The sequence below is a fragment of the Equus przewalskii genome, chromosome 3, assembly GCF_037783145.1.
Source record: "Equus przewalskii isolate Varuska chromosome 3, EquPr2, whole genome shotgun sequence".
Classification (NCBI taxonomy): Eukaryota; Metazoa; Chordata; class Mammalia; order Perissodactyla; family Equidae; genus Equus; species Equus przewalskii.
In genome coordinates this window covers 29,997,206-30,009,848 of record NC_091833.1, presented here as the reverse complement: position 1 = coordinate 30,009,848, position 12,643 = coordinate 29,997,206, and the positions used below count along the sequence as shown (strand labels likewise).

Below are 12,643 nucleotides of genomic sequence, written 5' to 3'. Positions count from 1 at the left end.
TTCACGAACGACAGGACAATTCATCTCCACAAAGCAGACAGGACACAGCATCAGAACAATGAGCTTTCCATCCCAAGAGAGGGTGTAGACAAGCTCAGAACAACTGCCTATCCCATTTTAATTTGTTTTCATAGCACTGTCACTATCCAAAATTATCATGTTTTCTTATTTTTGTCATCTACTATCTTTCTCCCTCATTAAAACACAGACTCTTACCTATGAGAGCAGGCAATCTTGTCTTTCTTAATCACTGCTGCAAACCCAGTATCTAGCCTCATGCTTGAGATATAGCCCTCGATCAGTGAATGAATGACTTCATCAAATATGGAATGTATAGATTGGGGTGCTCAGATACAAACATCCTGAGAGAGCAGAAACGCAAGGCCCTGTGTGGAGTGGTGCGTCCTGGGCCAAGGGAGCGTGTACATCCATCTGCCTGGGGCTCTGTGTGTGCTCAAGGCTCTATCACGAGTACGGGAAAGGGTGCCAGGCACATAACAGGCACTGAACAAATGTCTGTTGAATCAGTGGCTACCCTAACTAGAGGCACTTCAATTGAATTAAAGGGAAAAAAGAAAACTCTTCTAGTAAAATAGAACTGAACTTCAGGTTAGATTCAACCCAATTGCAACTCACTCCAGACCTGTGTTTCTCGATAGAGCTACAGGCATACGTTGCTCATTTTCCTACGGATTAGGGACAGTTATTGTAGACAGGAGCCCTCAGGAAACACCGGCTTAGACGACAGGGTTCCTTGGCAGCCCTGGGGAGGATTGCGGTCCAGCTGTAGAGCTCAGCACAGGCAGCAGACAGCCAGAGAATTTACCAGCACATTGGAAGCCGCAGAGGAGCCACACCCAGGCTGAGTTCTGGCATCTGTGTGGCTGTTCGTACTGGCACGGCCCTTCTTGCTGGGGAAGCAGGTCATGTGGGTGGTTTGTTTGTTTCTAGTCAAAAGCAAGGACACACACGACCCTGGGCTAACCCAGTTCTGAAGGTCATAACTAGTAACCCAGACGGGAGGTCCAGGGCCCAGGCTCACTCTCAGAGACCAGAGATTCAAAAATGGGGCCACTGCAGACAGCCATGCTGACTCCAGGAGAGCCAGAGAACAAAATAGTTAAGGAAGAGAGTTCTTATACCCTTTGGGGGGATAAGGGAGGAAGCTTTTTGTGTATACGAAGAAGATTTGCCCTGAGCTAACATCTGTGCCAGTCTTCCTCTACTTTGTATGTGGGACTCCTCCACGGCATGGCTGATAAGTGAAGCAGGTCTGCCCTTTGGGATCTGAATCCACGAACCCCAGGCCGCCAAAGCAGAGAGCATGGAGCTTATACACTAGTGAAATATGGAGGCAAATGAGCATGCACAGGAGTCAGAAAAGCATGGGTACAAACCCTGGTCCCAGTTCTTACTGGCTGTGTGGCCTTAGGCAAGTGAGTCAACCACTCTGAACTTTTCATTATATATATCATATAAAATGGAGACAAGAATAGTTGCCCCTAAGGGTTGCAGTAAGGATTTGAGATAATACATGCAATTGGCATATAGCAGTAAATTTACTACAGTAAATTGTACTTATTTTGATAGATTTTAAATAATAATAATAATCATAAGCGCTCATGCTGCTGGCATGCACACCCACACACATATTGCCCTCATAAAGCCTCCTGGGAAACAGTTGCTGGGAAGATATATCTAGAAAATAAGGATCCCACCAGATCAAGTGATTTCACGAGGCATGAAATCCCCAGGGGAATGATCTTTGGGGAGTTACCAATAAGGAAATTGTCAAATCCTTCTCCAGGAAGCAAATTTTATTATTTTCTAAAATGTCCGAGCATTTTTAAATACACAAGCATTTTTCCTCTCTAAGTTAGTCCGATGCTCAAGGCCAAGTTCCCATGGTACCTTCAAGCCATAAACTTCCTTGAAGCACAGTGTGTGAAAGTTACCACAACCGGCATTCCTTAAGCATTTGCCGCTCGTGGGACGAAATCATGAGCACACACTCTTCTAACCCTCGCTTACACCCTGCTGGGCAGGCACAGCTATTCTCTCTCTTCTTCAATTAGACACAGGAGGAAACAGAAGAGGAGGGAAATAAAGTAACTTCCCTGAGGTCACACAGCACGCAAATGGCTGGGCCGGGATTCAAACTCACTTCTCAAAGGCTCAGAAGTCTCCCTAACGCTCCTCAGCAGTCTAAAACGCTCGCTCCCCTGGTCCCGGTACACCATAGGCTTGACTCACCTCCAGTGCTTTCCCTCTTGCGGACCAGGACTGTGTTGTACTCATCTCTAGATCCCCAAATTAGAAGACTTTTTGGCATTTGGTAGGTATTAAAAATTGAAAATTTAATTAAAAATTAAAGATGGAAGGAAAAGAGGGCAAAAAGACGGAAGGAAGAGGAGGACACAGCAACCCTCCCCTTCAATACTGCTTTAGCCCCTATTGTTTCCCTATTGTGACAATTCCCAAATTTGTATTATGTCAGCTGTTTACTTTATTGTTTCTTACTGGCTGCCCTCAGTAGACTGCAAGGTCCTGGAGAGCTCCTTCCATGTGCATCCCATTTACCTATGAATTCCCTAAAGGCTTCAACAAATACTCCGCAAGCGGACAACTGTACATCCCTCACCCTGTGAGGATAAGGTACCTACTCTGCTCTTTTTTTAAAGAGAGACCCAGATGTTAGACATTTACCAACACGCCACCACCTAGCACCCCAGTGCAGATTCTCCCACTACACCTAGACACGTAAGAGTCACCAGGGCTATTTCCAATATGCTGAAACGAAGGTTCGTCAGCATTCGCAAAGCGGCTGCCGAAAGTAGCAGATGATTATTTGCTTCATGTAAGAAATATTTCTAGTGCTGCTGATTGAATGTTCAAGAAACGATTAAAGGGCTTGGCAATGTTTCTCTCAAATATCTTTTGCATGAAAAGCCTCAGAGATTGGCTAATTATAGAGGCTACACATGAGCCACTCCACTCAAGGGCATTTCGAGGCCCCCACAGTGCCCATCCCAGGTGCAAGCACGGACTGGATCTGTGGGCATTCGTGCAACAGAGGCCCTGGGACGCCTCTCCTGAGGAGCATTACTGCAGCCTGGCTAACACTCCCACGGAAACGGCCCTCAGACCCTGGTTATGATGTCAAATGCCTGGGTTCCTTGTTTGGGCAAATGGCTCCAGCTTCTTCCCAATTGCAAGAGTCAGAACTCAAGCTCGCGTCCTTAACCCCTCCCTGGCCCTCACTCTGCCAGCTCCAAACCCAGCTGCCAAGCCCTGCCAAGTTCCCCCCAAATGTCTCTTGGGTGCTCTGAGGAGCTTCTTCTCAGCTGCATTGTCGCTCCCTAGTCTAGACTCTTCCCATGATCCCAGGCCTAGCCCAGCTTCTTCCTTCCATTCCCATCCAGCTGCAATGCATTTGCTACACTGCAGCCAGGGTGACCTTTGCAAAATGGAAATCTGACCTTGTCACACCATCCCCTCCCCTCATAACTTGCAATGGCTGTCTATTGCTCCAGGACAAACACCAAAATCCTTGAGGTGGCTGACAAGGCCCCTAAGTCTCTGGCACCTCCTAGCTGCCCTCAGCTCACTCTCTTTGGGCTGTGTGGTGCTTCCTCCCGCACAGGGACTTGCCCCAGGCTGTGCCTTCTGCCTGGAATGCCTTTCCCTGCCCACTCTCTCTCATGTTCCTTGTCTGGAAGCCCCACTGCTCCTCCAAACTGCAGCCAGGGATGCCTCCCAGATCCCTCATCTGGACCTGATGCCTTTCTTACATGCCTTCATTCATTCATCCATATTTGCTGAGTGCCTACTACACGCCAGGCACTGTTCTAGGCTCTGGAGATACAGAAGTGAATCAATCAGACAATCACATGTGCTATAACTGAGCTTAGATCTTAGTGAGGGAGAAAGGGCAAGGACAAGCAAAATACGTGGCACAGCATGACCTCACACAACTGCGTTTCCTTCGGTCATTCCTTCCGTCTCTGTTGTGAATTATTCATTAACGGGTACTGATTTCCTCTGCCAAGGGATCTCTCGGGGTCTGAGCCCCCGAGAGCCGAGACTGGGTCGGCCTTATTAGCAGCTGTACCCTGAGCACATAGTAGGTCCGCCGTAGATATCATGATACTTATTGAATCCATTTGGTCCCAGGTGAATCTCCCTGAAGTCAAGCTGCTTCAGTGCCAGGGGCTTAGGAGAGACAGTCCCTAATGAACACTTGCCTGCCCTCTGCAAAGGCTCCCAGCAGCCTCTCTGGCTGTAATTTTGAATCAGCGCAGGAGTCAGCAAACTTTTTCTGGAAAGGGCCAAATAGTAAATATTTTAGGCTTTGTGGGCCATATGGTGTCAACTCTGTTGTTATAGCACAAGCACAGCCATAGACAATTAGATAAACGAATCGGCATGGCTGTGTTCCAACAAAACTATTTATGAAAACGGGCTGCAGGCAGGAATTGGCCCACAGGCCACAGTTTGCCACCCCTGAGTTCGAGGATCCCAGATGCCCAGCAGCTTACGGCAGTTGAGAGGACAGCCTGTATGGCTTGAGTCAGCTCTGCGTTCTCTGGCAGGGTCCAGCAACTGTCCTCAGACCCTGCACCAGTCGCCAAGGAGATTATCACTGATGCTCAAGCTTCAGGCACTTGCAGGCACCATCTCCTGCAGCACACCGAAAAGCAGCTCCCTGCCACCCCCAGAGGAAAGAGACTTTGGCCTGGAGGCCACATAAGGCGGGGATGGAGGCTGCCACATTCCTTGCAGGGTCCCCAGGCTCGTCCAGAGGCTGAGCTCATTTCCGGGCCCTGCCCAGGCATGTGGCAGGGCTGCTGTCAGCTGAGCAGCTGCTGCCGGCCACCCCAGCCCGGCCTGCGCTCAGCTGGACACACAGGGGCTTTGTGCTGCTGCCGCAGATTGGGTGACACTTGCAGAGGCCTTTGAAACGAGACATGACATGTCAAAATGAGCCTATTGCTAATGCTAACTTTCAGGAATTTGACTTCTGTTGGCAACTGACAGACAAAAAACAATCCCTTTTTATTTTATATGCGTATGTACTTACATTTACCCTGATCGTTGGGGTCTATAGCTACAGAAAACAAGAGTTATTTGAGGCTTACGTGCTGGTATGGGACAAGTGGACAGAATAGTCTAGTACTGTCAGAGCCAGAGAACATTAATTGTAGCATTAACAACATGCGTAGACTGTGGTGGGTGTTAACTGTTAAAACCAGTTACAAAAACAACACACCAACTCCAGTGGGTGCTAGGGGTAACAACGTCTTGTGTATAAAAGTGCTCTAGAGGGGCCGGCCCAGTGGCACAGCGGTTAAGTGCACACGTTCTGCTTCTCAGCGGCCCTGGGTTCACCAGTTCAGATCCCGGGTGTGGACATGGCACCTGCTTGGCACACCATGCTGTGATAGGCGTCCCACGTATAAAATAGAGGAAGATGGGCACAGATGTTAGCTCAGGGCCAGGCTTCGTCAGCAAAAAAAAAAAGAGAGGAGGACTGGCAGTAGTTAGCTCGGGGCTAATCTTCCTCAAAAAAAATAAAATAAAATAAAAAAATAAAAGTGCTCTAGGTAACAAAGCTATGAAGCTAACTTTACCCTGAAGTTACAAATGCTCTGAGTGATAGCTCAGTGCTCCCAGAGTCCCTGCAGGACTAAATACAATAAGTTATTGTAATGCTCTGATGACACTCATACCATGGATGAGCAACACTATTGGGATGAGAATGTTCAGGATGCCATTGTCCTCCAAGGGTAGTCTCCTCTTGATATAACACTACATACAGTGCACTGGGACCTACATATTATCCAGGGCTCCCAGAGCCCCTGGGCTGCGGATGCACAACAACGTTCTGTGTGTATCAACACTCTGGTGTACCAGCACTCAGATTGACTCAAAGCTTCAACGTGTCACTTCTCTGAATGTAACTATTCCATGGGGAACAATAGGTGTTACATTGCTCTGGGTACCACCCCAGGTACCCCCAGTCCCCTGTGGCACTGACGGTAATAATATTCTCAAGGAGGAGGTGTGGCCCCCTTGGACATGTTCCTCCAAAGCGTACAGCAATGTAGTTCAGTCAGAACCTTCAAAAAGAGGCTAGTCCCTTCCTTTTCTAAATCGCCGACACTGAGAAATTGGCTGCATTAATTTGATCAAGACTCAAAATTCATGAAATCAGAAATTCCCAACACAAGTGATTATAGGGGCAAGTGGGTAAAATAAGTGAGTACAATGGCTGGGTGAGTAATAGAGAGTGCTGGGGATTGTCGCAAATGCCAGAGGCATGCCCTGCCTAAAAGGAGCAGTCGTGACTCAGCTCCAGTGAAATGTGGCCATGTAGGAATGCAGCTCTAGGGTTGCCTGACTTTCTGACATTTTAAGAAATGCAAGAAACTTGGATATTTTAATGTACAATTTCCAACTTTCAAAACATTTGTACCAAACAAGATACATTCATGAGCCTCATTTGGCCTGTGGCTGCTACTTTGCAATCTCTGCCCAGAAGCCAGAGTTGCAGAATTGAGACGGATGGGCTTCAGCCCCACCAAGCAGATATCTCAAGGTTCAATCTGCTAAGCCAGAGGGTGGCCAGCTCACCTCCATGAGCCCTGGCTCAGTCTGTATTTCATGTTTGAAACGACATTTTTCTTCTCCTCTCTAGCCTGCCCTTAGCTGCCTCTCTCAGTAGAGAAAGAAGTCACTTTCCACCTTAACCCTAGAGTAAAGCCCCTACCGAGTGCCTGGTGAAAGCGCAGGGGACCCCACAGCCTAGCCAGTTATCGTTCCGACAGTCTGCTCGGGTACCGGGAGCCAGACTGGGGTCTCCAGGTGGCTGCCGAGGAGACAGGCTGCGGGGAATTGTATTGGCAGCATCCCTGGGGAGAGTCAGATTCTTCCAGGCGTGTGGGCACCTTGCTGACAGCTAAGTGGAAACAATGCCAAAACCACTGGGCACTTGATTCGATTCTGCCCAACTGACTATTATAATTGGATGACAGACTGATATTTCCCTCTCCTTTTCAACTGGTGCTGGAGGGTGAGGGGATGTGGCTCATGATTCACTCTTCTGGGTAGTTACCCAATGGAGAAGATTATCTTCTTTCACAGACAGAACTGTGCCTGCCTTTTGGCTGCCTAAAGAGCAAAACCAGGTCCAACCAAAGTCAAATGCCAGGAAATTTCAGAACTTCCTCCCATTCCATATTGCATTGTCTACAAACGTCTTTGAAATTTTCCCTGCTCTAATGCTCAGAGGGGGTACGTAGTTGACAAATAAAATAGAACAGAAGCAACCACAATAGGGAATAAAAAGAGAGGAAAGAAAGACAGAGATAGTGCAAAGTGACAGGACTTCTCATTGGTAGAGCTTGTAGCAAACAACTGGGAATAAGGAGAATACTTTAGTTTGGTTTTGATGAGTTGCTACACTGAAGTTCTTTAAAATATGAGCTGTGGAGTCAGAATTTTGTAACACTGTGGATGGAGCCCTCTGCTGGAGAAATTCTTCAACAGGTATTAAAACAAGATCAAAACACACAGAAATGGACACACACAAATACGAGATACTGGTGGCTATTTAGACGATATGACTGTCATTCAGACGTGCCTTGAGTCCATAGTTTGTCCTTTTCTTTACGTTCCACTAAACAGAAATTAACTGGACTCCCCAGCAACTGTCTTTTTGGAAGGAAGGAAAGAAAGAAGGATGAATTTCCTAGCTGCACTTTCACCGAAACAGTGAACTTCACGCTGAGACTCAATGTACGCATCCAAATGCTGGTGCTTTTAGATTATACAGTGATGGGGGCCACTGGTTTGTGGGGCAATTTCACTGTAACATATAGAGGAGACTTCTAGAAGGAAATAGATTTTACTTAATTTAAAACCCAAGGGCTAAAGATAGAAAGGGGAGAGGGGAGGGGAACAGAGTACGAAAGATTAGCTGAAATGACTGTTGGGGCTTTTAACACAGACAGTGGCATTACATAAATTCCAGAACACATACTCAGGCTTGCATTTATTAAATCTCTTTGGGACTTGGTAAAATAATTGTTCAGAGGCACGAACTCTACCACTTGGATTCCTTTCACCACTTATATCTCTGTGTCCCTTGTGCTTGTGAAATCTTCAGGCTGTTACGTGTTGAACCCATCTTATGGCAGGTGGTAATCTCTGCCACTCTCAGTCTCTCCTCCTCATCAAAGAGTTTCTGCGAATAAACGCTGCCCTTACAATACAATACGCAAAGTTTCAGGGGCACTAGGAGACGCTGATTCTCATTTAAAATCCTGAAAATCAAGATTCTGACTCCAGAAAGAACTCCCCATTTTAAATCAACATCTGAGAATTCCCTGGAACATTTTTAGTCACTCCCAAGCGACTGTTCTCCAAACCTGAACCGCTCCCTAAAATCCTAATTCTTGGTGGATTACTCATTCATTGTTAGAACTTTTGGCCAGTTGTAAGTGATACCCAAATGGGGGGGGGGGGATCATATTTATAGCGGAATTTACAGCTCATGCCTCTCTTGGTCTGTTTCACATTCATTATTTATGGTAGCCAAATTCCAGAGGCCACTTCTTGGACAGCCTTTCCCAAAACGCCCCAGGGGAGAAGAGAGGTGACTGTTCCTCAGCTTTGCCAGCTTCCAGCCATTGTTGCTTAGAATTCCTCTTCCCCCTTACGAGATGCCTAAAACAGCAATCCAGCCAATAAACACACAGAGATTGATGGAGTCCGAAGCCAGACCCTTCGTATCACGACTGCGGTGGAAAAACTCACACATGCTGGCCTCAACACCACCAGGCCCGAGTGACTAATTTGCTTTATTACATTGTTTTTCCCTTCCTTCTGTGTACCCTCTGCCTCAGGAAAGTTTTGTTTTGCTTGTTGACTCAAAGGCTCCAAGACTTTCCCCACTTTTCGCCCCGGCACACAGATCTCTGCACTGCAACCTCTTGCCAGTTAACTGAACTGCACCAAAATGATTTCTCTGCGAGGCGCTGGTGCTACCAGGGTGTCAATTACTGCCCTAATGTGGACAATTGCTCCGATTATGCATAACAATCTAAGAGAGAAATAAGTCTCTCAGGGCAGGCAATTCAATTCATTGGAAAACCTCTGTTCCCCATTCTAAAGAAACAGAGTGAGCTGACAGCCTTCAGAACGTACCTGGGCCAGCGGGGCCCTGGGCAAGGAGACACACCAGTTGCTTTCTAAAAGACATCCTGTGAGAAGCCCCTAGTGCATAGGGTTGCTGGGCTCTGTCGTGAGGTTTGTCTTGCTTGAAGGGAAGCATAACTTTGGGTGAGCCCTGGAATCTGAACCAAGGTCAAAGCATGCCCACAGGAGAAAAGGACTGTAAAGTCGTAGGTGAGGCAGTGGTAAACGCTCCCAGACACTGATAGCTCCCAGGGGGCCAGGCCTCATGGTGAGTGCACTACCTAGGACCTCCTGTTGAATACAATCCAATCTGCCTTAGCAATCCTACAAAGGCGCTAAGATTATTTCATAGTGGAGAACCCGGAAACTCAGAGAGGTTAAGCAACATGCCCAGGTGGTACCACTAACATATGGCAGAGAGGATCTGTCTGAATCAGAGGCATCTTTTGACCAACCCTGCTGAATTGGGATACACATAGGCATACACAGCCTCAGGGATAGTTCGAGTCCAGAAAGTCTGGAAAACTGGTTCACAAACAGGCATAGGATTTGTGGCAGAACTTAAGACTACAGGGACCCCAAGAGAGTGAGCCAGCAAAGCCCTGGTAGAAGAGTAATATAACTGGGCAGCCTTGAATGGGGGCTGTGTATCCAGGGAAGAAGGAAGTGGCAAGTGTGCGGGAGATGGCACTGCAGCCAGGCACCTCTGCCTCCAGGCACTATCATCCAGCCCCGACTCCCCACTCTGAGTCATTTCCATGGTCACTGCATCCCTGGGACGCTGGCCCGTTTCCAAAGTCTAACCCCAACACTGACCCAGCAGCCGTCTCCCCTTAGACGGCTGTGGTGCATCTCTGCGTCCCAGCTAGCCCCTGCCTGGGACCCCAGCTGCCCCACTGTCCCTCTTGCCCACAAGCTCACACACATGCTTCTTCCCTTGGCACCCAGGAGTCCTGGCCAGGAACTCAACACCCATTCCTAGCACCCCCAGGCACTCCGTGTCTCCTTCCCGCCTCTGTCTGGCCCTGCCCTGATCTTACCCACCCACTTGTAGGCTGCTAGCTCATCCCGAGTCCCATAGCTGCCAAAGAGGCCTCAGCGGACTGGGTGGCAGTGCTCTCAGAAACCACAGGCCCCTGAGGAGGGCTGGGCGTGCCCCTCAGCCGCCAGCGCCTCGGGTCTGGCCTCCTCGGAGCGCTGCTTTCCTGAACGCAAACTTCCCGAGATCTCCGAGATGCAGAGGTGGTTGCCGGAGGACCACGTTTTGCGTCGCCCGCCTCTCCTGGGTCGCCTGGCCCTTGCCTCGCGCCGCAGCGCTCCGAGGGTTAACAGGCAGCTGCAGCCCGGGTGGGCAAGGCTTGAACTTTTCTCTGCGCTCCGCGCCCGCCCGAGAAGGCAGCAGAGGCGGCAGTCGGGGCTCGGGGCTGGAGCTCCAGCTGGCTGGACAAAGGGGGCGCGGGGGCTGGGGCCTGCGCCCTGGCTGGGGGACGCGCTCCGGCCCTTCCCGGCTCGAGGTCGGAGAGGGAAAGGACCCCGATGCGGGCGCGGCCGGCGCCGGCGCCCATGAGCGACAGCGGCAGCCGGGCTGCGGCGCTCGGCTGGCCCGAGGCACCTTCCAGCGCGCCACCGGGCTGAGCGAGGGGGCCCGGGCGCCCCGGGAAGTCGGCGGCGCTAGGCCGGCCTCTCCAGCCCGGCAGCCCGCGATCCGGACCCGAGCTGCGTTGCCCTCGCTCGGCGCTGCGCTGGGGGAAACCACGACTCCTTGGAGTCGCCTCCAACTCGGTCTTTCTCCAATGCATGAGCCTCCGGGGGAGGCGAATCAAAGTTACCCCACTTGATGTGGGCGAGAATGTCCTCCCGAGTGCAAAATAAAAGGAGTCGGGAGCTCTCCCTCCTTCCCCGAACGTACACACACACACACGTACGCACACACAGACACACTCAAAGCCCAGCCGGAGTGGGAAACCAGGGACCCCCAGGATCTCCGGGGCTGAGAATGCCCTCTTTCCGATCCCCGGGCTGTCTCCGCCGCCGCGCCTGGAGTCCCCTGACCCCCGAAAGCTCCTTCGCCGTGCCCGCGCCAGGCGATCGGAATGCAGAAACGGGGCGCGGGGCGCGCCCGGCAGCCCCTCTTCCCTACCTGGGACAGGAGAACGCACAGGAGCGGAGTTCTCGGCTGCATTTTGCCCGACTAGAAGCGCCCGGCGGCGTTTTCATTCATGCACGCGGCTGCACTGAGCATATTTTCCGTGGGAGCCAGGCTTTGAGGAGAGGCTCTGCCTCGCCAGCCAGCCAACTTCCCAAATAGATCAGCGGCAGCATCACGAAAGCATTGGGTAGAGGCTGATGACCAGGACCAATGGCTTTACAAGACGGATTCCTTCATAAGACTCCCTCGTTTTGCATGGCAGATACAGGGCGAGCACCTCGCGCAGAGCGAGCCCCTCAGAGGAGGCAGCCCGTTTGCTTTTTTGGACTGGTGGGGCTCAGCCTCACAAATCACGCTGGGCAACTCCAGCCGATTCCACTTTTCCAGGGAATGCAATCGCACCGGCGACTGGCAGCCACTTCCAGCCCAGTGCAAAAAATTTCTCTTTATTAAAATGTTAATAAGATCCACTTTATTTCCAATAAATCAAACAAAATGACCCCAACAGTTCCAACCCTTTCTACGCCTGAAAAGACTTGGCGGTGGAATTTTTTCTTCTTTCCTTCTTTTTTTTTTTCCCCCAAAGTGGCCCAAGCCACGATGGTGTTTGGTGTTTCCCTGCCATCTCACAAATCACAAAGACGACAGATCAATTCTAGCTTGCAGAAAAAATCCATCAAGGGGCAATAGATTTTATTAACTGCTCAGGTGAGAGTCTGACTGGCTGCCTGCTCCACAAATGTGCATCTGGTACCAAAGTTAGGGGCCACGAGGAGAGGAAACTTTTTTTCTATAAGGATGTGATCTTTCAGAAGCTCCTAGCTATCCCTAGGGACTCAGAACCGTAGTAGCCACCACTCAAGGAATTTTATAAGTGGGACACTATGGGAATGAGGGTAAAATGGATAACTAGGTCTACTTTTTACAGTAGGAATCTAAGAATATGCAGTAAAGAACTTACTTTGTCATTTCTATGCTGCCTTCTTCTGAAAAGGACTTAAGATGTTTTATATTAAAGGATATTTGTGCCAAAGAATTGATGCAACCAAAATAGAAAAGTTGGATCAGGAGGAAAAGTTTGGAAAACTGAAATGCAAAACCCAAACTGTGATATATCTGCTCTGATTTGGATCTGAGCTTCCTGGTGGCCAAAGCAATAAGAGAAACATGGAAATTCCATAGATCTTCTTATAGAAACATGTATACAAATATCTTCTGATATAACATCCCCTGATGCTAAGTAATGGAATAAATGTATTACGTGACATCTAATATAGCAGGACACTGAGCAACCGA

At 49.5% G+C, this 12,643-nt stretch overlaps 1 protein-coding gene across 1 annotated transcript in view; it reads right to left on the bottom strand.

Moving 5' to 3' along the window:
- Window positions 1-11,792, bottom strand: part of CDH13 (cadherin 13) — a 1,002,245-nt gene extending 990,453 nt beyond the window's left edge. The window contains exon 1 of the mRNA XM_070613929.1: window positions 11,339-11,792. Within this exon, the coding sequence (XP_070470030.1) occupies window positions 11,339-11,380 (42 nt within the window). The 5' untranslated portion in view covers window positions 11,381-11,792. The remainder of the gene's footprint in view (window positions 1-11,338) is intronic.
- Window positions 11,793-12,643: the final 851 nt, after the last annotated feature.